At 45.0% G+C, this 24,877-nt stretch overlaps 2 protein-coding genes across 6 annotated transcripts in view; one reads left to right on the forward strand and one right to left on the reverse strand.

Annotated features, from left to right (window-relative positions):
* LOC140703825 (uncharacterized) overlaps positions 1–24,877 on the forward strand; it is a 412,915-nt gene that overhangs the window by 224,360 nt on the left and 163,678 nt on the right. The window lies entirely within an intron of this gene.
* The window catches only part of LOC140701297 (uncharacterized), a 78,665-nt gene continuing 55,158 nt past the window's right edge, over positions 1,371–24,877 (reverse strand). For 4 of the 5 annotated variants that reach the window (XM_078386987.1, XM_078386986.1, XM_072987342.2 and 1 more), the window contains one exon: positions 16,866–19,583. In XM_078386987.1, the coding sequence (XP_078243113.1) occupies positions 17,306–19,378 (2,073 nt within the window). In that variant the 5' untranslated portion in view covers positions 19,379–19,583 and the 3' untranslated portion in view covers positions 16,866–17,305. Of the gene's footprint in view, positions 1,721–16,865; positions 19,584–24,877 lie in introns of those variants that run through there. The other variant, XR_013542397.1, reaches the window with a different exon arrangement.

Consider the following 24,877-nt stretch of genomic DNA (forward strand, 5'->3'; position numbering starts at 1 on the left):
TCTCTCAGTCTCTCTGTGTGTGTGTCTCCTGGGGGGGGGGAGTAGCCTGCCTTGGCCCCTTCCCTCCCAGCTGACCCCCCCCCCCACACTCCTTCCTTCTTCAGATACATCTAGCTTTGACAATTTCCTTCCTTCTCCTTTTTCTCCCCCCCCCCATGTTTGAAGACTCCCCCAGTGGCCTTTGGCTAAAGAGGCAACAGTATATATAAAAAGAAAAGAACGATTTATCCAAACTCTGCCAGATTATCCCTCCTGGTCTTCCTCATCATCATCACATCATCATCTTCTTCTTCTTGGGAGATCAGCCTTGGTGGCCAACTTAAGTCCTTTCCTTCCAGCCAAGCCTTTCCATATCCCCCCCATCCTGATGTTTCCTCTCTTCTCCCTCCCAGGCTGGAGTCTCTGCCTTCACCCTCCCCCCCACTTTTTCTGCCTCTGCACCCCTTTCTGCCCCCCCCACCTTCCTCTCCCTCCTCTTCCTCCATGCCAAGCCGCTCCCCCCCGGGCGATGCAGCCTTAAAACCCCTTTTCCCACTTTTTCAGAAGGTGGGGGGCCTGGACTTTTGGGGGGAACCCCTCGTGTGGGGAGGGAAGAGGGAGGGGGGAGAGCCACGTTCCTTCCTCTCCTTCCTTTTCTTTTCCCCACAGCCACCGAGGCTTCCAGGAGAAAGTCGGGGGGGGGGAGGAAGGTCTCCTCAGAGGAAAATCCAGGTTGAGGCCCCCCTCCATGCACTCTCCCCCCCACACACACCACACACACACACACACACACACACACACACACACACACACACACACACGCTGGGAGGGGATATATCGCCAACAAGGAGACTCGGAAGGAAAGATCTGCAATTCGGGCCCGTCCAGAAAAAGGGGGGGCGGAGGATTTAACTCCCCCTCCCACCGGCAATATTTTGCAAACCCCCCACCCAATATGGCTCACCTCCTTACAGGTCCCGAAGGCGGGAAACTCCCGAGGAGACACTTCAGCAGGGGCCCTCCCCGGAGACCAGAGAGACGGGAGGAGACAGACGCGCCCTCCCACCGCTTCCGGTTTGGAGAAAGGCGGAAAAAGGGGAGGAGCTCATTCTCTCCTCTTTCGTAGCTCTAGGTCCCCCCCTCCAACCAAAGGGATCCATGAAAGAAAGAAAGGGGGGGGGTCTCTCTGTGTGTGAGGGGGGTTATAAGGAAGAGGCAAGTCCCCTCCATCCCATATCTTCATGTCAGGGGGAGAGATTGACTCTCTAGCAGGAGTTCCGAGGAGTGGCGCATCTCTCTTCCCCTTTCGTAGCTCTAGGTTCCCCCTCTTCTCTCTCCTCCGAGGTGGGTGTAGAAGCGAGGGAGGGTCACGTGATTCCCCCCCTCCTGCCCGCACAGCCCCTCCCCCCTCCCTTGTTCTCCAACTTGGAACTCTTTGGATCCTTTGGATCCTTTAAACACAAGGACCCCCGACCTTTTGCCACCCAGAGCGAGCAAGATCTTCTTCTATAAGGAGGCCTTTGGGTATAAAAAGGAAGGGTTGTGTGTGTGTGTGTGTTTTTTAAATGGTTTGCTTTATCCAGGTCGGCAAAAGGATGAGATTTTTTGGAGGTTTGGCTAGTGTGCCTATGTTGTGTGTTTTCCTTTCTTTCTTTCTTTCTTTCTTTCTTTCTTTCTTTCTTTCTTTCTTTCTTTCTTTCTTTCTTTCTTTCCATAAGGGGACCAAAGGCAGCTGGCAAAACTAGAAGAAAATTTTAAAAAACTATAAGAAGTGAAAATGAAATATTTAAAAGCAGGTAAACATTAACCACTGCCTTACAATTTTTTAAAAAATTCTTGGCTCTGGATAGTTCTGGCACACCAAGGGAGGGGAGAAATCTGCCTTCTTTTCACCTGGCTGGGAGATATATTTCTTTGGGTTGCTCCAGAGCCCTAGCTTCTTTGAGTCCATTTAAGGAGAAAGGCAGGGGAAAGCGCTTTTTAACAAATAAACAAATTCTCCCTACCCCTCCCATCGCACACCACTGGGAAACCTAGCTCCCAAGGTCGAGGTCACAGGTTCCACTGTCATACTGCTCTAAGATAACAAAAGAGTGATAGTTTGAATCCATCTTTTGATTTAGTGACAGAAAAAAAGTGGTTCAAGAACTCCAGAATGCCCAGAGAGATTTGGCAAAGTTCAAGTCAAGTTATATAGAGAAACATTAAAACAGCCTCATAATAGACATAAGCAGAGGGTGGTACCAAATAAATACAGGGAAAGATTTTGAATATGGCTCCCAGTAGTGCATTTGGAGGAAGACTAGGAATAGCTAGAAAATCTCAGAAAGTAACACAAATTTTTATTGGCGAAATTGGTCAGCAAAGAAACCGATCTCATAAGGCATGTGCCATATGGCAGTGATTGGAAATTGGGAGAGACGATCAGCAAGGCAATTTTGAACACGAGCGGTTGATATTGCGGGTCCCTCCCAATTTACCATGATGGGAGGAATATGAGTACCCTATATTTAAGCCAGAAGAAGTGAATTTTGATAAGTCATAAACACAAATACAGAAAAAAGAATTTATAGCAAAAAAAGGAATTATTACATCAAATAACCAGTTCTTCAAGATGGAAAAAATAAAAAAAGAAAAGGAGAGATTCAAATATTAACTGGAGGGAAGGCCTGCCTGAACATCCATGTTTTTAATTGTTTTTTTAAAATACCCAGCAACGGGGCCATACAAATCTCCGGAGGCAGATTGTTCCAGAGGCGAGTTAGTAAAATGTTAACTAAATATAAGGAAGAGCTGAAGGTGTATAACGTAGGAGAAACACAGGAGAAACAAAACCAATGTTGACCGTCTGCTTTAGGATGACGGGAATAGACCGATAAAATAACTAAAGAGTTAAAGAATATTTTAAGAACAGGCACTATAGTGAGATCAGAGAATCCCTGGGGAATGCCAATAGTGCTAGTAGACAAACTGGAGAAAGTGGGGGTGAAGGGGGAGACTCCAGCCTGGGAGGCCGGAGATAGGAAATGACGGGAGGGTGAAAGGGAAAAGGGCTTGGCTGGAAGGGAAGGTCTTAAGTTGGCCATGGAGGCTGATCTCCCAAGATGAAGAAGAAGAAGATGAGACCAAGAGGGAGAATCTGGCCGAGTTTGGATTAATCATTTTCTTTTTTTATATATATATACTGCCCTTCTAGCCAAAGTCCACTCTGTACGTCTTGAAACACATGGGGGGGGGGGGAGAGTAGAAGGAAGGAAATCCTCAAAGCTACAAGGATCTGAAGAAGGAAGGAGGGAGGGGGTCAGCTGGGAGGGAAGGGCCATCAAAATACACACACACACACACATGGACTATCCTTCAGGGATGGTTCAGGAGGTTTTCCTTCCGTGGCTCTTCTGGGGGGGATTCAGGAGAGAAGAGGGCAAAAAAATTGAGAGGGAAACAGAAATCCACTTAATCACCCCTCCTTTTATCACTCCCCACCAACTGGGAGCAGCAGTGTGAGCTACAGGAGGTCTTCTGTGTGATTGGGCTAGCCCTCATTCCCCATGTGCATCAGGGAGCCTTGGGCACCAGCGCCCCTTCCACTGGTTCACCCGTTTTTCTTCATTGTACCACTTTGGGTAGAGATTAACCTCTGCATAAAGGGATCACCCCACAAGACTTGTTGTTTTGGAGATGATCTGACCCAGTCGTCTAGCCCCGTGGTTCTTAACCTTCGGTTACTCAGGTGTTCTTCGACTGCAACTCCCAGAAGCCTTCACCACCAGCTGTGCTGGCTGGGGTTTCTGGGAGTTGCAGTTCAAAAGCACCTAAGTAACCCAAGGTTAAGAACCACTGGTCTAGCCGTCACTACTTGGCTGTTGTTAAAGTCACACAGATCTTGTTGCTTGCCCATCGTTCCTGCTTCCAACACATGAAATTCAAGAATGTCCATGTGCTGCCTAATGTATCCCATCCCTTGACAGGTGCTATTATGACAATATAATCAATGCTGTTCACTTCATCTATCATTGGATTTAATGATGTGACTGCTCAGTGTATATATGAGGTGCAAGTTTATTTGGAAGTTTTATATGATTTTAATTACTTTATGGATTTTTAATTAATTGTAGCCTTTTAATTGGCGATTTTTGTGGTTTTTAATGTAACTCATTTTAACATTGCTAGCAACCTTGTTCTCTTGAGTGGGGTAGTCAAGAGAAGTCAGGAGGAGAAAGCGTTCTACCAAGAGATGGAGCAAATGGAGTCGCAGAGAGACAAGTGTGAAATGAGACATCTGAAGTGCTGATGTGGGTCCAAGAAGTTATTTCATGCTGTCATGTCAGTTCAGATGTATTTTGGCCTTAACAGGCTTTGGAGTAAGAGATCTAATGAGTTCCTTAGGCTGAGTGGGGATTTGACTCCAGCATGGTGGGAAAAGGGGAGGGCTTCATGAAATATTTCCTTGGAACAGTGGGGAGGGGGTGTCAGTAATGCAACAATTAAAGAATTGGTGGGGGAAAACATGCATTAAAAGTGAAAGTACATTTGAAAAAGCTCCCACTTTCTGAATAATTCCACTGCTTACCAAACCCACTAGCTTGTTTAGGAACAGAGCTAGTGATAAGATAGTGTTGTAGAAGTATTTCATTCATTGAGTGCCTGTTTTTGTGAGAAAGGCTGAATTAAAATGTAGCATGGAAAGGAAAACAGTGAGAGAGAACATTCAGTTTGTAAAGTCACTAAATATTGAAGAATTATAGGCTCAATCAGGATTGTATAAATTGCACAACGAATATCATGTGGTATGTCAAGAATTGTTTCCAGTCTGTGTTCCACTTCAAATGTGCCCGTGCCCCTGAGGGAGCAGCATATAGTGACTTAAGAATGGATACACACACACACACACACACACACACACACACACACACACACACACACACACACACACACACACACACACACACACACACACACACACACACACACACACACACACACACACACAGAGAGAGAGAGAGAGAGAGAGAGAGAGAGAGAGAGAGAGAGAGAGAGAGAGAGAGAGAGAGAGAGTAGATTAGAGTAGATTGTAGGCATCCTTCAGTCTTGAGAGGCTATGGTAATGTGCTCTGAATAGATGTCTTGGAAGAGCGTTTAGTGTGGCTAAGAAGGCCAATTAGTCAAATGAATTCCTAATTGAATGCCTGAGCTGAAGGTTTTCCTACCCTGTTTCCCCAAAAATAAGACCTAACCTGAAAATAAGCCCTAGTATGATTTTTCAGGATACTGATAATATAAGCCCTACCCCCAAAATAAGCCCCAGTTACGTGAAACTCCACGCTCCACCATTGTGCAGCACTCAGAAAAAAGATATGACTGTATTTGAGTAATTGTAGATTGTTGTACATGAAAAAATAAAGTCGTTCCTCTCCCTTAACCTCCCTTATAGGGTTTCTGTGCAGTGTAACCAGTGCTGTTTTCGCGCCATGACATGGCCTGAATTGGATCCATGGAGCCTCCTCCTCCTCCTCCAGGGACGTCTGGTGATGCTCTTCCACCAACCACTCCATCATCTTACACAGAAAGGGGATATTTGTGATGGGTGTATCGTTGTTTGGATTGTCCACTGCTAGATTTGATTGTTTAAGGATACAGAGTGTACAATTGTCTCTTTTACACAGGAGGGTGTACAGCTTTCCCGATTGAAAAAATTATAATATATATCACCCCATCCACTGTAGCTCCACTGGCCACTTTCAAACACCACGATGGGCAAGAACTGAGGTTTGCAGTACACTAGCATTCTGGTGACATATTCCAAAGTCACAGACTGAAACTGATCCATGGGTAAGAAAAAATGGGGATCCAAGCCCAGTCTAAAGTACTGCCAGACTCCTCTAGATCACATTGAATGGCCTCAAGTTCAGATAGTTAAAAACCCAGTAAAATCACCAACATGAGGCTGTTTCAAAGAGCCTCATAATATACAAGGGGAAATGCATGAGCAGCTGGTGGTACCAAATACAGTGGTGCCTCGCATAACGATGTTAATTGGTTCCGGAAAAAAAAAGTTATCTGAAAACATCGTTATGTGAAGCACCATTTCCCATAGGAATGCATTGAAAACCGGTTAATCCGTTCCAATCCCTCCCCCCCGCGGCTTGGATCTGACCCACGGCGGCTACCTCAGCCATGGCTGGACTCCCTAGAGTCCGGCCATGGCTGGGGTAGCCGCCGCGGCTCGGATCCAAGCCACGGGGGGAGGGTGGTGGGATTGGAATGCCTTTCAGGCATCCCGGGCTTGGATCCCACCCACCGCCAGTTACCCGGTGGCGGGTGGGATCCAAGCCCGGGATGCCTGAAAGGCACCCCAATCCCACCACCCTCCCAGCCTCCCCCCACGGCTTGGATCCAAGCCGTGGGGGGGAGGCTGGGTGCGTACACCTCCCCACCCTGCAGCCGCCGCTTGAAGCCTCCCCGTGTCGCTTTCCCCAGCCGTTCTCGGACTTCCAGGTGTCCGAGAATGGCTGGGGTAGGCGGCACAGGGAGGCTACCGGCATCGGGGACAGGGTGGGGGGGATTGGGAAGGCTTGAAGCCTACCCGCGCCGCTTACCCAGGCCGTTCTCGGACTTCCAGAATTCCAAAAATGGCCTGGGTAAGCGGCGCGGGTAGGCTTCAAGCCTTCCCGATCCCCCCCACCCTATCCCCGATGCCGGTAGCCTCCCCACGCCGCCTACTCAGGCCATTCTTGGACACCTAGGTGTCCGAGAACGGCCGGGGTAGGCAGCGCAAGGAGGCTTTAAGCGGCGGGGACAGGGGGGATCGGGAAGGCTTGAAGCCTACCAGCGCCGCTTACCCAGGTCGTTCTCGGACTTACAGAAGTCTGAAAACGGCCTGGGTAAGCGGCGCGGGTAGGCTTCAAGCCTTCCCGATCCCCCCCACCCTGTCCCCAATGCTTGAAGCCTCCCTGCGCCGCTTTCCCCAGCCATTCTCGGACTTCCAGAAGTCCGAGAACGGCTGGGGGAGGCGGCGCAGGGAGGCTGCCGGTGGCGTGGACAGGGTGGGGGGGGGTGTCCGGAAGGCTTCCAGGCAAAGGCCTGGAAGCCTTCGACACCCCCGTACCCTTCCCCCGCCGCCGCTGAGAGACTTCCGAGCTCTCAAAGGGCTTTCTCCAATATCGGAGGGGGCCCTTTGAGAGCTCGGAAGGGAATTGTTGGCAGGGGACGGTGGCTTCGGGGTCCTTCCGAGGCCGCAGCCCACTGCCGACATTTTCCCCCAGCTGAGCTCAGCTGGGGGGAAATGGTGCCTATGGGGAAAAAAAGTGATTTTTCCCCATAGGCAAGATGGTAGTGCGATCGCAAAAGCGATGGCAAAAAAGCCATCACTATGCGATTTCTTCGTTAAACAGGGCACTCGTTATACGAGGCACCGCTGTAAATACAGGGGTAAGATTTTGCAAATGGCTCACAGTAGTGCATCTAGAAGACATCTAGTAATAGCTAGAAAAACAGAAAGTAACACAGAATTTTTATTGGCCAAGATTGGTCAGCAATTAAACCGATTTCATAAGGCATGTGCCATATGCCAGTGATAGGGAGTTGGGACAGACCATTAGCAAGCCATTGAAAAGATTAGGGGCTGATCTTGTGAGTCCATAGCTTAATGTTATTAGAAGAGGAAATAAATACATTTCAACTGTAGTAGACTTTGCAAGTACCCTGAAGATACCCTGAAGCAGTTCTTTTAAGAAATATTGAAACCAACAAACACACTGTACTTTTATTATTTCTGGCCATAGGACTTTTCAAAGGCAGACTTACATCAAAACGGTTAAAACAAAAAGATTCTTCAGAGGTCAGTAAACCTGGGGATAACGGCACAGTGCGTAATATCAACGTCACTATGTGTGTGTGTTTAGTCATTTAGTCGTGTCCGACTCTTTGTGACCCCATGGACCAGAGCACGCCCGGCCCTCCTGTCTTCCACTGCCTCCCAGAGTTGGGTCAAATTCATGTTGGTAGCTTCGATGACACTGTCCAACCATCTCATCCTTTATCGTCCCCTTCTCCTCCTGCCTTCACTCTTTCCCAACATCAGGGTCTTTTCCAGAGAGTCTTTTCTTCTCATGAGATGGCCAAAATATTGGAGCCTCAGCTTCAGGATCTGTCCTTCCAGTGAGAATCCAGGGTTGATGTCCTTCCGAATGGATAGGTTGGTTCTCTTTGCAGTCCAGGGTGACTCTCAAGAACTTCCTCCAGCACAATTTGAAGGCATCAATTCTTCAGCAGTCAGCCTTCTTTATGGTCCAGCTCTCACTTCACCTCCTAAATGGTTCTTCAATAACATGTCCACACCGTGGTTTATGTTACAGATCATTGTGTGTTCTGACCTAAATCTGGATGGCATGGATGCAAGTGTGGATGCAGAGAGGGAACCATCAGCAAGCATGTGCTCAGGCCATCTCCATCTTGGAAAAGACCCTTCTTCAAGGAAGAAGGGACACAAGAGAGAGGAGGGGCAGGAAGTGACCAAAGCACAATAGCGTCCCAATAGCAGGCTAAAACTGAGTGATTGGCAAAATCACCCACTGCATCCTGGGCCAACATTGAGCTGCATACTACAACACTTTATATAAGCCCAGCTGTTTTAACAAACAAGGACCTGGGTTTTTTTTTTCTCCCAAAAGGTAGGTGTGAAGTGGATAACCCAGGTTTACAGTGGAAAAAATCTAATTCTTACAGCATTGTAAAGATTTAGTGTCAGATTAAGGGAGAGAGTCTCCATCTTGAGATCATTCAAGCTTTGCACATTTCCTTCCTTCACCTGTCCCCCACGTGTTGTAAGATAAGCAAAGTTGCCTCTAACCAGATGGGCGGTACATAGAAAAAGAAAAGAAAGGAATTGTTTATTCAAACTCTGCCAAATTCTCACTCCTGTTCTTGTCATCTTTTTCTTCTTTTGCGACCAGCCTCCATGCCCAACTACTGTAAGTCCTTCCCTTCCAGCCAAGTCCTTCCTTCACCCCCCTCCCAATATTTCGTATCTCCTGCCTCCCAGTCTGGAGTCTCCACACTCATCCCCACTTTCTCTGCTGAGCCCCCTTTCTGGCACCCCTCTTGCCTCTCCCCACCTTTCTCTTCCACCACTTCCTCCTACCAAGCCCCCACATTCCCACCCAGGGCATTGCAGCCTTAAAACCCCCTTTTCCCACTTTTGCAGAAGGGGGGGTCTGAACTTTGGGGCAACTCTGGGGGGGGAGGGAGGAGGAGAGTCAAGTTCCTTCCTCTCATTCCTTTTTCCCCCACAGCCACCAATGCCTGAAGGATCCATGAGAAAGTTGGGGGTTGGGTCTTCTCAGATGAAAATCGAGGCTGAGTCCCCCCATCCATGGACGCACCAAACACATGAGCACATACACACAGAGAGAGTTCCTTGCTGGGAGGGGAAATTGGGGGATCCCGACCTCCCACCTCCGCCGCCCCCTTAATATCCACCACTAGGAAGAAAATATTTAACCACTCACCAATAAAAACCGATAGCTCTCGAGCAATAAGGCAGAAAATGTACAGGCAAAAACAGGTGGTCGGGGTGGGAAGCCTCCCTGAAAAGTGTCTGTGTATTTGCTTTTGAGCACAGAATATTATGGGCCAATGTGAATCAGCCTGGCCATTGTGCTTCTGATTTGGATATGCCACCCCACTGCTACTGGGGGCTCTGTGTGTGTGTGTGTGTGTGTGTGTGTGTGTGTGTGTGTGTGTGTGTGTGTGTGAGTGGTGTAGTGTGAGTGGGTTCTCTGTTATTTGTGGGCATTTCCTTATTCGGAGACACAAGAGAAGACTCTGAAGTATTCAATAAAGAATTTTTATTAACGAAACTATTTACATTTTCTTTGGTTTGAACAATGGAACTGTGGACGGATAATCGGGGAGGGGAGTTCTCCCAAAACCACAATAGGGATTTTTTGTCATTTAAACCTTTTAATAGTAAGTTGTTGTTTTTTCCTCTTCTTCCATTGGTTGCCTCAGGAAGTTGTTGCAAACCGTACACAGGGTCCCGGAACATGTGTGGTGGGCTCCCTCTCCCTCTCTTAAGGCTTTTTTCTCTACTTCTGGAGGCACATGGTGAGCCACTCAAGCAGGACCCTGTCTCTTCGGATAAACCAGCATGGTCCGTTCTTCGAGACTTAAGCCGGGGATGATAGGTCTCACTTTGCTGGCTCCACGGTCTCCCGCTTCTTCTTTTATAGGATCTTGAGCAAACCTCTTCACGGGAACCAAAAAGGCTTGGGCATCTCTAACTGACTCTCCTGACGCGCTTTCTTTAAATACAGTCACTTTCTCAGTTTCCTTAGAGATCGCTCCCTCTTCGGTTGTCAGAAATATGTCTAATTGCTGTCTCTCCCTATACACCTTCCTTTTTGCTCCTGCCTCAGCTCCTTCTAACGGTTTCAACTGCCTCTCTCCCTCGTGCATTTCATCCTCTAGAGCTCTTTCTATTCTGACCTAGCGACCTTTCTCTATCTCTTCTGCTTGTTTCTTTGCCTCTGAATTCTACAACAATTACGTGAGGGTACAGCTCACTCTTGGCTGTTTCTTTATACTCCTCCTCACATGTAGGTGTGGTGGGTGGGTGTATTTGCAGAGAAAGAATCTGGGAAGACATTCCTATGCCAGGATCAGCCCCTTCCCACCTAGCTAAGCCCCACGTTTGTGCCCCAGCCCCCTCTTCCTGCCCTACCCCCAGTGGCAGCCCCCCTTCCTCCTCTTCTTCCCTGCTCCCTCCTGGCCACTTCCCTGTGGAGTTGCAGCCTTTTCCAAGATTAGGGAAAGAGGGAGGGGCTGGGATTTCCCCTGGGGAGGGGGGGCTTGAGAGTTTGGTTGGAAAAGGGAAAAATTTGGGGGGTGGGGGAGAGCTAAGTTACTTTTCAACCATTGCCTTTTCCCACCCACTGGTGCCTGCAGGATTCAGATCAAGTGCATGTGTGAGGGGGGTTCTGCTGGCAGGAAACGTGATTCCCACCCATCCTTGCTCAGAGGAGACATAGGGGACTCCCTCCCCTGCCCCCCCATCCCATCTCTCACCTGAATATCCTGGGGGAGCCTGCCTTGCAAAACCTTTTGCACAGAGAAGCCTCCCCCCTGAAATGCATTGATATCTGTCCCGCCGATTAACGCAATGCACTGAAGGTTCTGCCAGAAACTCCCAAGAAGACCCTCTTCGCAAAGGGGATTCCCCAGGGCCCTAGCAGTGTGGACGAAGAGACAGGCACACATTTTCCACTTTTGGTTCCCATTTGAAATGCATCAAGGGAAGAGCCCCCTTGGTTTTCTTTTGTAGCTCTATGTTCTCTATGAATGAAGAGCTATTCGACCCACAAGAGAAAGCTCTATTGAGCTGATTTGCTGGTGTAAGGTAGCAGAGTTTTGTTTCAGTCCAGTTAACTCACACAAACACAGCTTCTTCCAACACCAAGTGTATGTACAGTATATACAGAAGTTGAGCAGTACAAACTGGCAGCATGACAGCATGACATTATTGAGAAGAGATCCTACATCTTCTCCACACGTCCAAACAGTTGTGCACATGCACAGCCAATCAGTGTGGAGACTGCATCATCGCAGAGTGCATGATTCAGCCTTTTTACACACCTGTCACGTATGGCTGCTGATTACCATTGGCCTTGTACTGCCTCAGTGTGGAAATTATCCTTGACACCCCTCCTAATTTACACCTGAGCATAACGTATTCCCAACTCTTTAGATAGTTCTCTGTGTCTTGGCACACTCTGTGGTTTAGTTAGAATGCCTGCCACATTCTTTTCTGTTTCACAATACTGCCGTTGAATTAGTTTTTCTTTTACTGCCTCTCTAACATTGTGCTATTTAATATCAATGTGTTTGCTTCTGTTTCTTATTTTTTCTGTGGTTTTCTTAAAGGTCCTCCTACATCCCATGCATTTCCATCGCCTCTCCCTGTATGATGTCTTTGATATCTACGAACTTTGTTAGGATACCTGGCTCCATAGGAATCCTACGGAAATTTACAGACCTCCCAGGCAAGGAGGAGATTCTATTATTAATCAGTGCTGATATGATTGCAGAAAAAGGGTGATTTCCACAATGAAACCAGACTGTGGGGGTTTGGTATTTTCAGACGTCTGGAGATGTGCGGTTTCCCTTGTGGGTTCCAAAAAAGACAACTAGCCTACCGGGGTCCTGTCAAAAGCCGTCTCCAAGGGGCTGGTCAATCTCTCCCTTTCTCTCTGGCTAGCTTGCCTCTCTCCGCCCTCATCCCCACTCCCTTCTCTTGCTCTCCCCAATAGGAGAGTTTTTCAGGTCTTCTCCTTTCCGCTTCTTCATGAGGGATCATCAATTTCTCCCACTGTTTGGTCAAGGGATTCTCCATTCATATCCACTTCCAGCCTCGAAATATCCTCTCCTTCTTTTGCCCTCCTGTCTCTCCAGCTTCCGCTGTGCCCCTTCTTGATTTATCCTCCCGATATATTTCTCTTCCCTCTTTTGGTCTTATTTTTTCTCCTTCACGTCCACTGCTCCTCATCTTGATCCTTCCTTCCCTCTGATGGGTCTTCTGCTCCCCTCACTCAGACTTCCACCTTAGACACCCCTGGCTCTTTATTTCCCAACTCTCCCATCCCTTCACTGCTCTGAACCTTTCATTCTTCACCCAGACCTATCTCTATCTTCCTGGTTTTCTTCTCATCTGATAATCTCATTCCGTTCCCCCCACGAAGCTGTTGCTTCTCTGAAGGGTCATATCTTCTTTCTCTCGGGCTTTATGAGCTTCTCCGTCCTCTCGTCAGGAAAGGACGGCACTCTAGTCGGGAAGAGTTCATCCTGACCTTCTCCCTCACACAGACAATCAGCAACAAGGTGTCTGAAGCTCATCTGAGTATCTCATAAGAAGTCTTTTCATTGTTGAAATGATTCCAGGCCATTCCAAAATATGTTAAATCTGTACAAGTTATTTTATTTACATCATTTCTAGGTTCCATATTTAAATATACTAAATCCCAAAAAACTGTAGGTACAGATCTTCAAATCCAAAATCCTTCAATTATGTAAAAAATATAGGCTTACTTAAAATACGTCCTTGCATCTTGTAAAAAGATACAGGTATTTAAAATTAGGTTATCCATGTATAGAGGCGACTCTATACATGGAAATCACCAGATGGGCAATATCGAAATCAGATTGATTATATTCTCTGCAGCCAAAGATGGAGAAGCTCTATACAGTCAGCAAAAACAAGACCTGGAGCTGACTGCGGTTCTGATCATCAGCTTCTCATAGCAAAATTCAAGCTTAGACTGAAGAGATTAGGAAAAACCACTGGGCCACTCAGGTATAATCTAAACCAAATCCATTATGAATACACAGTGGAAGTAAAGAACAGATTTAAGGAACTAGATTTGGTGGACAGAGTGCCTGAAGAACTTTGGATAGAGGCTCGTAACATTGTCCAGGAGGCAGCAACGAAAACCATCCCAAAGAAAAGGAAATGCAAGAAAGCAAAGTGGCTGTCCAACGAGGCCTTAGAAATAGCAGAGAGGAGAAGGGAAGCAAAATGCAAGGGAGACAGGGAAAGTTACAGAAACTTGAATTCAGACTTCCAAAGAATAGCAAGGAGAGACAAGAGGGCCTTCTTAAATGAACAATGCAAAGAAATAGAGGAAGATAACAGAAAAGGAAAGACCAGAGATCTGTTCAGGAAAATTGGACATATTAGAGGAACATTTTGCGCAAAGATGAACATGATAAAAGACAAAAATGGGAGGGACCTAACAGAAGCAGAAGACGTCAAGAAGAGGTGGCAAGAATACACAGAGGAATTATATCAGAAAGATGTGGATATCCCGGACAACCCAGACAATGTAGTTGCTGACCTTGAGCCAGACATCCTGGAGAGCGAAGTCAAGTGGGCCTTAGAAAGCCTGGCTAACAACAAGGCCAGTGGAAGTGATGGCATTCCAGTTGAACTATTTAAAATCTTGAAAGATGATGCTGTTAAGGTGCTACATTCAATATGCCAGCAAGTTTGGAAAACTCAACAGTGGCCAGAGGATTGGAAAAGATCAGTCTACATCCCAATCCCAAAGAAAGGCAGTGCCAAAGAATGCTCCAACTACCGTACAATTGCACTCATTTCGCACGCTAGCAAGGTTATGCTCAAAATCGTACAAGGTAGGCTTCAGCAGTATGTGGACCGAGAACTCCCAGAAGTACAAGCTGGATTCCGAAGAGGCAGAGGAACTCGAGACCAAATTGCTAACTTGCGCTGGATTATGGAGAAAGCCAGAGAGTTCCAGAAAAATATCTACTTCTGCTTCATTGACTATGCAAAAGCCTTTGACTGTGTGGACCACAGCAAACTATGGCAAGTTCTTAAAGAAATGGGAGTGCCTGACCACTTTATCTGTCTCCTGAGAAACCTATATGTGGGACAGGAAGCAACAGTTAGAACTGGTCATGGAACAACTGAGTGGTTCAAAATTGGGAAAGGAGTACGGCAAGGCTGTATATTGTCCCCCAGCTTATTTAACTTATATGCAGAATACATCATGCGGAAGGCTGGACTGGAAGAAACCCAAGCCGGAATTAAGATTGCCGGAAGAAATATCAACAACCTCCGATATGCAGATGATACCACTCTGATGGCAGAAAGTGAGGAGGAATTAAAGAACCTTGTAATGAGAGTGAAAGAGGAGAGTGCAAAAAACGGTCTGAAACTCAACATCAAAAAAACTAAGATCATGGCCACTGGTCCCATCACCTCCTGGGAAATAGAAGGGGAAGATATGGAGGCAGTGTCAAATTTTATCTTCCTGGGCTCCATGATCACTGCAGATGGAGACAGCAGCCCTGAAATTAAAAGGCGCCTTCTTCTTGGGAGGAAAGCGATGACAAATCTGGACAGCATCTTGAAAAGCAGAGACATCACCTTGCCAACAAAAGTCCGAATAGTCAAAGCTATGGTTTTTCCTGTTGTGATGTATGGAAGTGAGAGCTGGACCATAAAGAAAGCAGACCGCCGAAGAATTGATGCCTTTGAATTGTGGTGCTGGAGGAGGCTCTTGAGAATCCCCTGGACTGCAAGGAGAACAAACCTATCAGTTCTAAAGGAAATCAACCCTGAGTGCTCACTGGAAGGACAGATCCTGAAGCTGAGGCTCCAGTACTTTGGCCATCTAATGAGAAGAAAAGACTCCCTGGAAAAGACCCTGATGTTGGGAAAGTGTGATGGCAAGAGGAGAAGGGGACGACCGAGGATGAGATGGCTGGACAGTGTCTGCGAAGCAACCAACATGAACCTGACACAACTCCGGGAGGCAGTAGAAGACAGGAGGGCCTGGCGTGCTCTGGTCCATGGGGTCACGAAGAGTCGGACACGACTAAACGACTAAACACACACACACACACACAGATTTTAAGACATGTTTGAATCAAAAAGACAAACACATTAAAATACCGGAGCTCATAATCTAGAAAGACAGAGACTACATCTTCAGAACACTTCAAAGTTTCTAGGAATACAATGATAAAGAGCAAACAACCTTACGATTTTCAATGAAGACATACAAAAGTATTTTAATTTCAAAAATAAATATATACAAATTCAAAAGCATGATTTAGTTCTAAGCAGGTTGTTAACACACAGAACATGTTCTTCTCACCCAGCCGTATGTAAAATCCACTGCTGGCTGTCACTGCCACATGGTTACCTTTCCTCTTTTCTAAGGAATTTCACCCTGTATCAGTTCTATCGTCTGTTGTTGTACTCCATGAAAACAAATTCTGTGTGGTTCTCCATTTCTTTATAATAACTCTCTCTCTCTCTCTCTCTCTCTCTCTCTCTCTGTGTGTGTGTGTGTGTGTGTGTGTGATATCTCTATTTATATCCCTTTTTTCTTCATCTGTCAGCAAAACAACCTCTTCCCGAGGCTTGGGTTTCCCAGCATCTGAGAAGCTCAGATGTTGAAAATCATAAGATTTGGTCAACTCTGACACAGTGCAGTCCAGGGCCTGAAGAGACCAGAGCTTGAAAAACTCAAAGTATTTCAGCTCCCTTTGAACAATACCTACCCTTACAACCAGTATACTCTCGATACAAAAGCACAGAAATGTCTAGTTGAAAAACTCACAAAGTCTGAACAAAATTTCAGTTCTCTTTGAACAATACCTGCCGTTACAAACCAATGCACTCCCGATACAATAGCACAGAAATGTTTAGTTGTTCATGAAAAATACAGGATATACAGTGGTGCCTCGCATAGCGAGGTTAATCCGTTCCGGATTAACCTTTGCTATGCTGAAGCATCGTTGAATGGATCAAAAAAACCCATTGGAACGCATTAAACATCGTTTAATGCGTTCCAAATGGGCCAAATACTCACCGTTCAGCGAAGCTTCGTAATGGCCGACAGCCATTTTCGCGCCCTCGCCTCACTTAACCAGGGCGCGAAAACGCTGCGCGTGGCCATTTTGGGCCATTTCCGGGCTTCCGGCGGCCATTTTGGCTGCCGAACAGCTGATCGTCAGGCTTCGTTTTGCGAAGATCGGTAAGCGAAACGCTTACCGGTCTTCGCAAAGCGAATTTAGCCCTATTCAAAAAACGTTAAGCGATCGCATTAGCGATCCAAAAAAACGGATCGCTATGCGATTTCATTGTTATGCGGGGCGCTCATTAAGTGAGGCACCACTGTATATTCATTGGTTGCCTCTTCAAAACTCAATTACTATTATTATTTACGAGGCCTTCTAAAACAAATGACACCTTTTGTCTCTTTGCTACTTGCTCATCTTTCATAAGTTAGTCTTAAAACATCCATCTTTCTTTCATTTTACACTAATTCTGTAAAAGCTTGCATTGTACAATATTTCTCTTCTCTCTCAGTTTGATATTACATCAACATTTTCTTCTCTCTTCTTTTCAGTGGAAACTAGCACAAAACTGAACAAGTTACTTATGCCTTGTTAACGTATTAGTAGATTTTGTACCAAAACAAGGGGTTGCCATGTAAATTATATACCTAGCTGCGATTTTTCTAAAAGCTTTCACTCCTAATGCACTATGGGGCTTGTCCATGGGGCTTCTACTGCACACTTCTGAGGCCTAAATGTCCTACCTTAGGCACTAAAGGTGTTAGTTCTGCACCCACAGTGACTCCTTGGCCAATGATTCTTATCTCTTTAGGTAGAGGTCATTGTGACACTGATAACTAAGGCTTTGGGTCTACATGAGGCTTTCTACATTGAATGCATTAATATGATCTGATATGAACAAAGATAACTGCTCCTACTAAAGCTGTTTACATTTTGTGTATTTCTATGCTTTCTCCCCAGTGTGAATTTTTAGATGTGACGTCAGGTGATGGCCCCGACTGAAGCTCTTTCCACATTTCCTGCATGTATATGGTTTCTCCCCAGTGTGAGTTCTTATATGTGAACTCAGGTTACAGCTGTGACTGAAGCTCTTTCCACATTCTATGCATGTATATGGTTTCTCCCCAGTATGAGTTCTTTGATGTGAACTGAGCACACTGCTGTGACTGAAGCTCTTTCCACATTCCATGCATTCATATGGTTTCTCCCCAGTGTGAGTTCTTTGATGGAAACTCAGGGAATTGCTGTGACTGAAGCTCTTTCCACATTCCATGCATTTATAAGGTTTCTCCCCAGTGTGAATTTTTAGATGTGACCTCAGCTGATGGCCCCGACTGAAGCTCTTTCCACATTTCATGCATGTATATGGTTTCTCCCCAGTGTGAGTTCTTTGATGTGAACTGAGTACACTGCTCTGACTGAAGCTCTTTCCACATTCCATGCATGTATATGGTTTCTCCCCAGTGTGAGTTCTTTGATGTGAACTGAGCACACTGCTGTGACTGAAGCACTTTCCACATTCCATGCATTTATATGGTTTCTCTCCTGTGTGAGTTCTTTGATGTGAACTGAGCACACTGCTGTGACTGAAAGTCTTTCCACATTCCATGCAAATATATGGTTTCTCCCCGGTGTGAGTTCTTTGATGTGAACTGAGCACGCTGCTCTGACTGAAGCTCTTTCCACATTCTATGCATTTATATGGTTTCTCCCCAGTGTGAGTTCTTTGATGTGAACTGAGCACATAGCTGTGACTGAAGGTCTTTCCACATTCCATGCATGTATATGGTTTCTCCCCAGTGTGAATTCTTTGATGTGAACTGAGCACACTGCTGTGACTGAAGCACTTTCCACATTCCATGCATTTATACGGTTTCTCGCCAGTGTGAGTTCTTTGATGTGAACTCAGGTTACTGCTCTGACTGAAGCTCTTCCCACATTCCATGCATTTATATGGTTTGTCCCCAGTGTGAGTTCTTTGATGGGAACCCAGATGATGGCTCCGACTGAAGCTCTTTCCACATTTAATGCATGTATATGGTCTGTCCCCAGTGTGAGTTCTTTGATGTGAACTCAGGTCACTGCTGTGACTAAAGCTCTTCCCACATCCAATGCATTTATATGGTTTCTCCCTAGTGTGAGTTCTTTGATGTGATCTCAGGTGACTGCTCTGACTGAAGCTCTTTCCGCATTCTATGCATGTATATGGTTTCTCCCCAGTGTGGGATCTGTGATGTGAACTCAGGTTACTGCTGTGACTGAAGCTCTTCCCACATTCCATGCATTTATATGGTTTCTCCCCGGTGTGAGTTCTTTGATGTGAACTCAGGTGACTGCTCCGACTGAAGCTCTTTCCACATTCCATGCATTTATATGGTTTCTCCCCAGTGTGAGTTTGTTGATGTGAACTCAGGTTACAGCTGTGACTGAAGCTCTTCCCGCATTCCATGCATTTATATGGTTTCTCCCCAGTATGAGATCTTTGATGTGTACTGAGGGCACTGATGTAACTGAAGCTCTTTCCACATTCCATGCATGTATATGGTTTCTCCCCAGTGTGAGTTCTTTGATGTGAACTCAGTTGACGGCTGAGACTGAAGCTCTTCACACATTCCCCAGTTTGAGTTTTTTGATGTGAACTCAGGTCATTGCTCTGACTCAAGCTCTTTCCACATTCTATGCAATTATATGGATTCTCCCCAGTGAGAGTTCTTTGATGTGAAATCGGGTCACTGCTCTGACTCAAGCTCTTTCCACATTCTATGCATTTATCTGGTTTCTCCCCAATGTGAGTTCTTTGATGTGAACTCATGTTACAGCTGTGACTGAAGCTCTTCCCACATTCCATGCAATTATACGCTTTGTCCCCAATGTGAGTTCTTTGATGTGAACTCGGGTCACTGCTCTGACTCAAGTTCTTTCCACATTCCATGCATATATATGGTTTCTCCCTGGTGTGAGTTCTTTGATGTGAACTCAGATTACTGCTGTGACTGAGGGTCTTTCCACATTCCATACATGGATACAGTTTCTACTCTGTATGAGTTATGTGATGTCTACTGAGGTGAAATGCATTTATTTGGTTTCTCCCCTGCTTGAGTTCTTTCATGTCACATCCATTCCTGCCTAGTTGCATTTTTAGTTGTCTTTTCCCCCCTTGTTTATGTCTTTCTGCAGCAGATGCCCCAGGTTTCCTGGTCAATTCTTCTTCTGTTCATCATCTGGTAGATAAGAAAAAGAAAAGAAACCACCACTTCAGAAAGCTGCAGGGATAAGGAGAAAATGCTTTCTGGTTCCAACTGAGTCACGGAGGAGGAAGGAAATACAGGCAAAAAGGTGAGGGAGGAGAACCAGGGTGGACGTGAGGCTGGACCTGAGGTTTTTCCTTTGGCCTTGAGGTGGGAGGGGCACTTCACTGAGGAACCATTTTGGGGAAGGAGTCCTTAACTTTAGTTTCTTCTCAATTTTCATTTGGTAGAGGCAGATTTGCAGCCCTCCCTTAATTATTAGCTTAGAATTCTATTCTCAAAAGTCTATTTTGATGTGATGTTGTTATTCCACTAAAATGTCTTTTAATGAAAATTGTAGGTTACGTAGCAATTATACAAGGGGGTCACGACTCAAAAAAGGTTGGGAAACACTATTCTAGATGCATATTAAGGAGACTTTTTTATTAGCATAAGGAGGAAATATACTATTACTATATAGACTACAATAAGGAGGAATAAATGTTACTAAAATTAAAAGATTTTACAAATTTTGAAAAGTTGAAATTAGAAATTATAAATAACTTAAACGATTATAGGAAGATCAGCTGTCAAACTTTGAATTGTCTCCTCTAAAATGAAAACTGTACCGAAGACTAGTTTTAATTCTTTTTTTATTTTCCCGAATAACTGTTGTGAATTTTCCCAAAATTTAGAAAGGATTTTCTCAACGTTTATAAAAGAGAAAACTAATACTTCAATTAAAGGATTGGTTAGCAAAAATGAACACGGGGGGGGGGGGAGGACAGTGTTCGAAAAGGAACAGTTAATGTGGATGAATGCGATGCAGCCTGATTATTGGACTGGAGAACTGGTAAAGAGTAGTGAGTGGTCAATGCAGGGAACTGACAAAGTCTGCAGAGATTCTCCTTCAGTGGGAGAAGAGAAAGGACAGGTCCATGAACGGGATGGGCTATAGAATTTATAAGATGCTCTTCTGGGTAGAGAATCATGAGGCATTTCTGAAAACAGGATAGGAAGCAGAGATGGCGAGGGAAATAGGTACTGAGTTAATAGAATCTTAGAACTGCAGAGCTAGAAGGGAAGTGAACTCTGTAACCTCTGGCTCCAGAGTGAGAGACCTAAACCAAGGCGTGTGAGAGGGGAAAAGTATTTGATAAACCACATCGGTCAGAAAAACCAAAATTTATACATTGAAATGGAGAAGGTATTTAACCCCAGCAAAATTAAATATTATTAATTCTGAATGCTGCACATTCTCTTGCAGATGGGGGACGTTATCAGTCCTTGCCTCCTGCCATCAAGGGCAGGACAAGAAGACCCAGTGAGTTCAGCTGTGGGGGGGAGGAAGCCAGGGCCCCAGATCCTGCCTCTCACATCCTTTGAGGAAGGTTTGGCGAGCTCGAAACAGAAAGCCAGCAGTGGGTTGGGGGCTATCCTGTGTTTTGCACCAAGGCTCCTCTGCAGGACAACCTGCCTCTTGAGCAAAAGTGTCATGGGTGTGTCCTCGTTGCAAGGAGCTCTCTAGATAGAATATAGATACAGAGGCCATCATCATCGAAACCTGGTGGGATTCAAAGAGCCAGTGGGATTCGGCCATCCCAGGCTATCAAGGAGGGATAAGGAGGGGCGTCTGGGAGGCGGGGTGGCCATCTAGGTCAAAGAAGGCATAGAATCCATAAGAATGGAGGTGGATGGTGGATCTCAGTCCATCATAGAATCACTGTGGGTTAAACTGCCAGAGTGATGTGATGGGGGGTGCGCTCGTATCCAGATCAAAAACGTCTTGGTTTCTGAAGGGCGGAATACCCACAGATGAGGAAAAGTAATTAGAAAGAAGTTTAAAGGGAAGGTTACAAAAATCTCTCCAGACGCCATGGAGTCCGTTTAATACAACGGTAGTCGAGGCCCAGCGGTAGTGTATACCACAAAGAAAGAGGGGCTCAACTAAGTCCAAGAAGGTGCCAGCGTTGTTAACGAGCGGAGTTGCAGAGGCTTTTAAGGGAAAAGAGAGGTCCTTCCGTAAATGCAAATCTTTCCTAGTGAGGAAAACAAAAAGGAACACAAACTCTAGCAAAAGACATGGAAGAAGATGAGACAGAAGGCCAAGAAAGAATGAATGTAACATGATGGCCAGCAATATAAAGGGGAATAATAAAAGATTCTTTAGATATGTTAAACTTGCCAGAGAAGCAGCTGGACCTCTGGTTGGGAAGGGAGGGAAAGGGGGACATGGAGATGGCACAGCAATTAAATGAGTTCTTTGCATCTGTCTTCACAACCGATGACCTTGGGCAGATTCTGCTGCCCGAACAGCCCTTCTTGAAGAAGGATTTCAATTAGATCCAAGTTCTCCTCTAGCCACACGTGTCACCAGGAGGGTCTTGTCTGAAGGCCTGGAAATGATCTACAGAGACTCAAGTAGGAAGGAGCCTTTTTTCCAGCAATAGAGTCAGCAGAAAACTAACTATATAGACATTCCCACTTTGGCAGAATTTGTATGGAACACTTCAGGAGCCATAAATCTCTTGAAGAACATCACTACAGTGAGAGAAGCAAAATTACAGGCTGTTGGCGCAAAATCGCGGAAATCACGGTTTTAGCAGAGTAATTCACAGTCCAGGCAGTCCAGAAATAACTTACGCACAGGTTACATCACCGCTGAGTTGCATCAGCCATGGGTTGCATCAGCACTGCTGAGTCATCCTGACTCAGTTTTAACACATCTGTTCATTATGGATTCTCATCAATATACTCTATTCTGCTCAGGCCTGTAATTTTCCTTGACACCCCACCAAATTTAAGGTCTGAGCAGAACATATACCCAACTTTTCAGTTATTTCCATGTGTTTCTGTATGTTCAGGGGTTTTGTCAGAATGTCAGCTAAGTTTTTCTGATTCACAATATTGCAATTCAGTTAATTTATCCTTTATTGCTTCCCTGATATTATGATACTTTATGTCTATGTGCTTACTCCTGCTTGGCATTTTATCAGTTGTTGCCATCTGGATGCACGTTGTATTGTCTTCAAACACAGTAATTGCTTGGTTTACTACAACTTTCAAATCTTTGATTAATTGTTTATACCAAGTAATCTCTGAACACAGTTCAGACAAAGCTGCAAATTCAGCTTCATTTGTTGAAGTTGCAATGGAACTTTGTTTTCTTGACTTCCATCCCACTAGAACATCTGCAAACAATACTGCAAATCCTGAAATTGACTTTCTGTCTGTTACATCACCTGCCCAATCACTGTCCACAAATGCTTTTAACTTTAACTCACTTGAAGGTTTTATAACTAGACATTTGTCAAGTGTTCCCTTTAGATACCTGAATAACTTTTTTACCCCTTGCCAATAGTTTTGCGTGGGTTTTGACACATGTCTACTCAGGATATTTACCACAGCAACAAAATCTGGTCTAGTTCAATTGGCTAGGTACATCAGACTTCCTATTGCTGATTGGTATATCTCCTGGTTTTCAAACTCCTTACTTTCAGATTCTAACTTCTGAAAGTCCACTGTCATTGGAGTTTTTGCACTTTTACATTCTTGCATGTTAATACTTTGTCAACATTTGTTCTATTTTCAACTTTTGACTTAACACAAATCCTTTCTCTTGTTCCTGGATTTGCACCCCCAAGTAACTTTGTATTGGGCCTAGGTTCTTCAGCTTGAATTCCTTTTTCAATTGCCTTTCAAATAAATCTATTGGGCTTTGATCCTTAGACATAACACAAATGTCATCTACATAAGACAGCAAAATGTTTAGTTCTTTTCCATATTCTTTAACATATAAACATGGATCTGCTAAACTATTTCTGTATTTCAATTTCTCCAAAGCTGAATGCAAACACTGATTCCAATTTCTCGCTGACTGTCATAGGCCATAAATTGCTTTGTTTAATCTGTACTCCATTCCTGGTTTGGAGCTTTCAAAACCAGGTGCCTGAGCCATGTACAATTCCTCCTGTAACTCTCCATTTAAGTAGGCAGTTGTAATATCAAAGTGATTTATAACATAGTTTCTTGATGCAGCTAAGGCCAAGGCCAAGGCCAATCTTACTGTCTCTGTTTTCACGGTAGGCAAAAAACTTCATCATAATGTACGTTTTTCTTCTGTGTGTACCCCTGAGCCACGAATCTTGCCTTGTACCTGTAATCTCCATTGTTTTGTAATTTTCTCTTGTAAACCCACTTACTACCTATTACCTTTTGCCCTGGTGGCAACCTTGTTTCAGTGAACACCTCATTTTCATCAATTGACTTTAATTCATCTTTCATGGCCTGTTCCCATTTCTTTCTTTCTATTTCAGGAAGAAGAATCACTTCCTCAATCTTGGTATATGTGGCACACTCTTATTTCCCCCACACCAAACCTTTCTGGAAGGATTCCCTTATTAGCCCTTTCTGACCTTCTTGGGATTTGTCTTCTTTAACTTCAGGTTCACTATCTACCTGACTACACTCTCCATCATCCTCTTCTTCTGTGCTGTGACTGGTGCCTTCTTCAGCCTCTTCCTTTGGATCTACCTGATTTCCTTGACTTTTCTGTCTTTCTGTGAAGGGAATGTACACTTGAGAGTTTGCATGCACCTTATCCCAGTTCTCATGTTCACAAAAATTTGCAGATATGGAAATGACTACATTTTTGTTTCCATCCAGGAAACGATATGCCTTGGACCCTCTTTCATAGCCCAAAAACCTCATTTTCTTTGCTTTTGGTTTTCCTTTTCTTCTGGTTTCGTTTGGTACATGTACCCAAGCACTACAACCAAAGACTCTCATATGCTGTATGGAAGGCTCCCTCCCATAGAGCATATAGTATGGGGTTTCCTCTATAGCAGAAGAATACAAGCGGTTAATAATATAACAAGAAGTAACCACAACTTCTCCCCAATAGGCGTGGCTGATACCAGCATCAGCTAATAGAGCATCCTTCATTGTCTGTAGGACTCCATTCCTATGCTCTGCAACGCCATTTTGAAAGGGAGAATATGGGCTGGTGTTCCTATGAAAAATGCCTGTGTTTCTCAGCCAAGTTTGAAACCTTTCTGACATAAATTCAGACCCTCTATCTGTCTGAATTTCTGCTACTTTTTTATCAAAACGTTTTTCCACATAAATGATTGAACACTTCTGATTTGTTTTTCATCAAGTAACAAAATCCATATCTTGTAAAATCGTCCACAATGACTAAGACATATTTTGCTCCACCCATAGATGATGCAAAAGGTCCAATTATGTCTGCATGAACCAGCTCAAAAGGTCTCTGTTTGATTAGTACA

The sequence above is a fragment of the Pogona vitticeps genome, chromosome 2 (assembly GCF_051106095.1).
Source record: "Pogona vitticeps strain Pit_001003342236 chromosome 2, PviZW2.1, whole genome shotgun sequence".
NCBI classification, from domain to species: domain Eukaryota; kingdom Metazoa; phylum Chordata; class Lepidosauria; order Squamata; family Agamidae; genus Pogona; species Pogona vitticeps.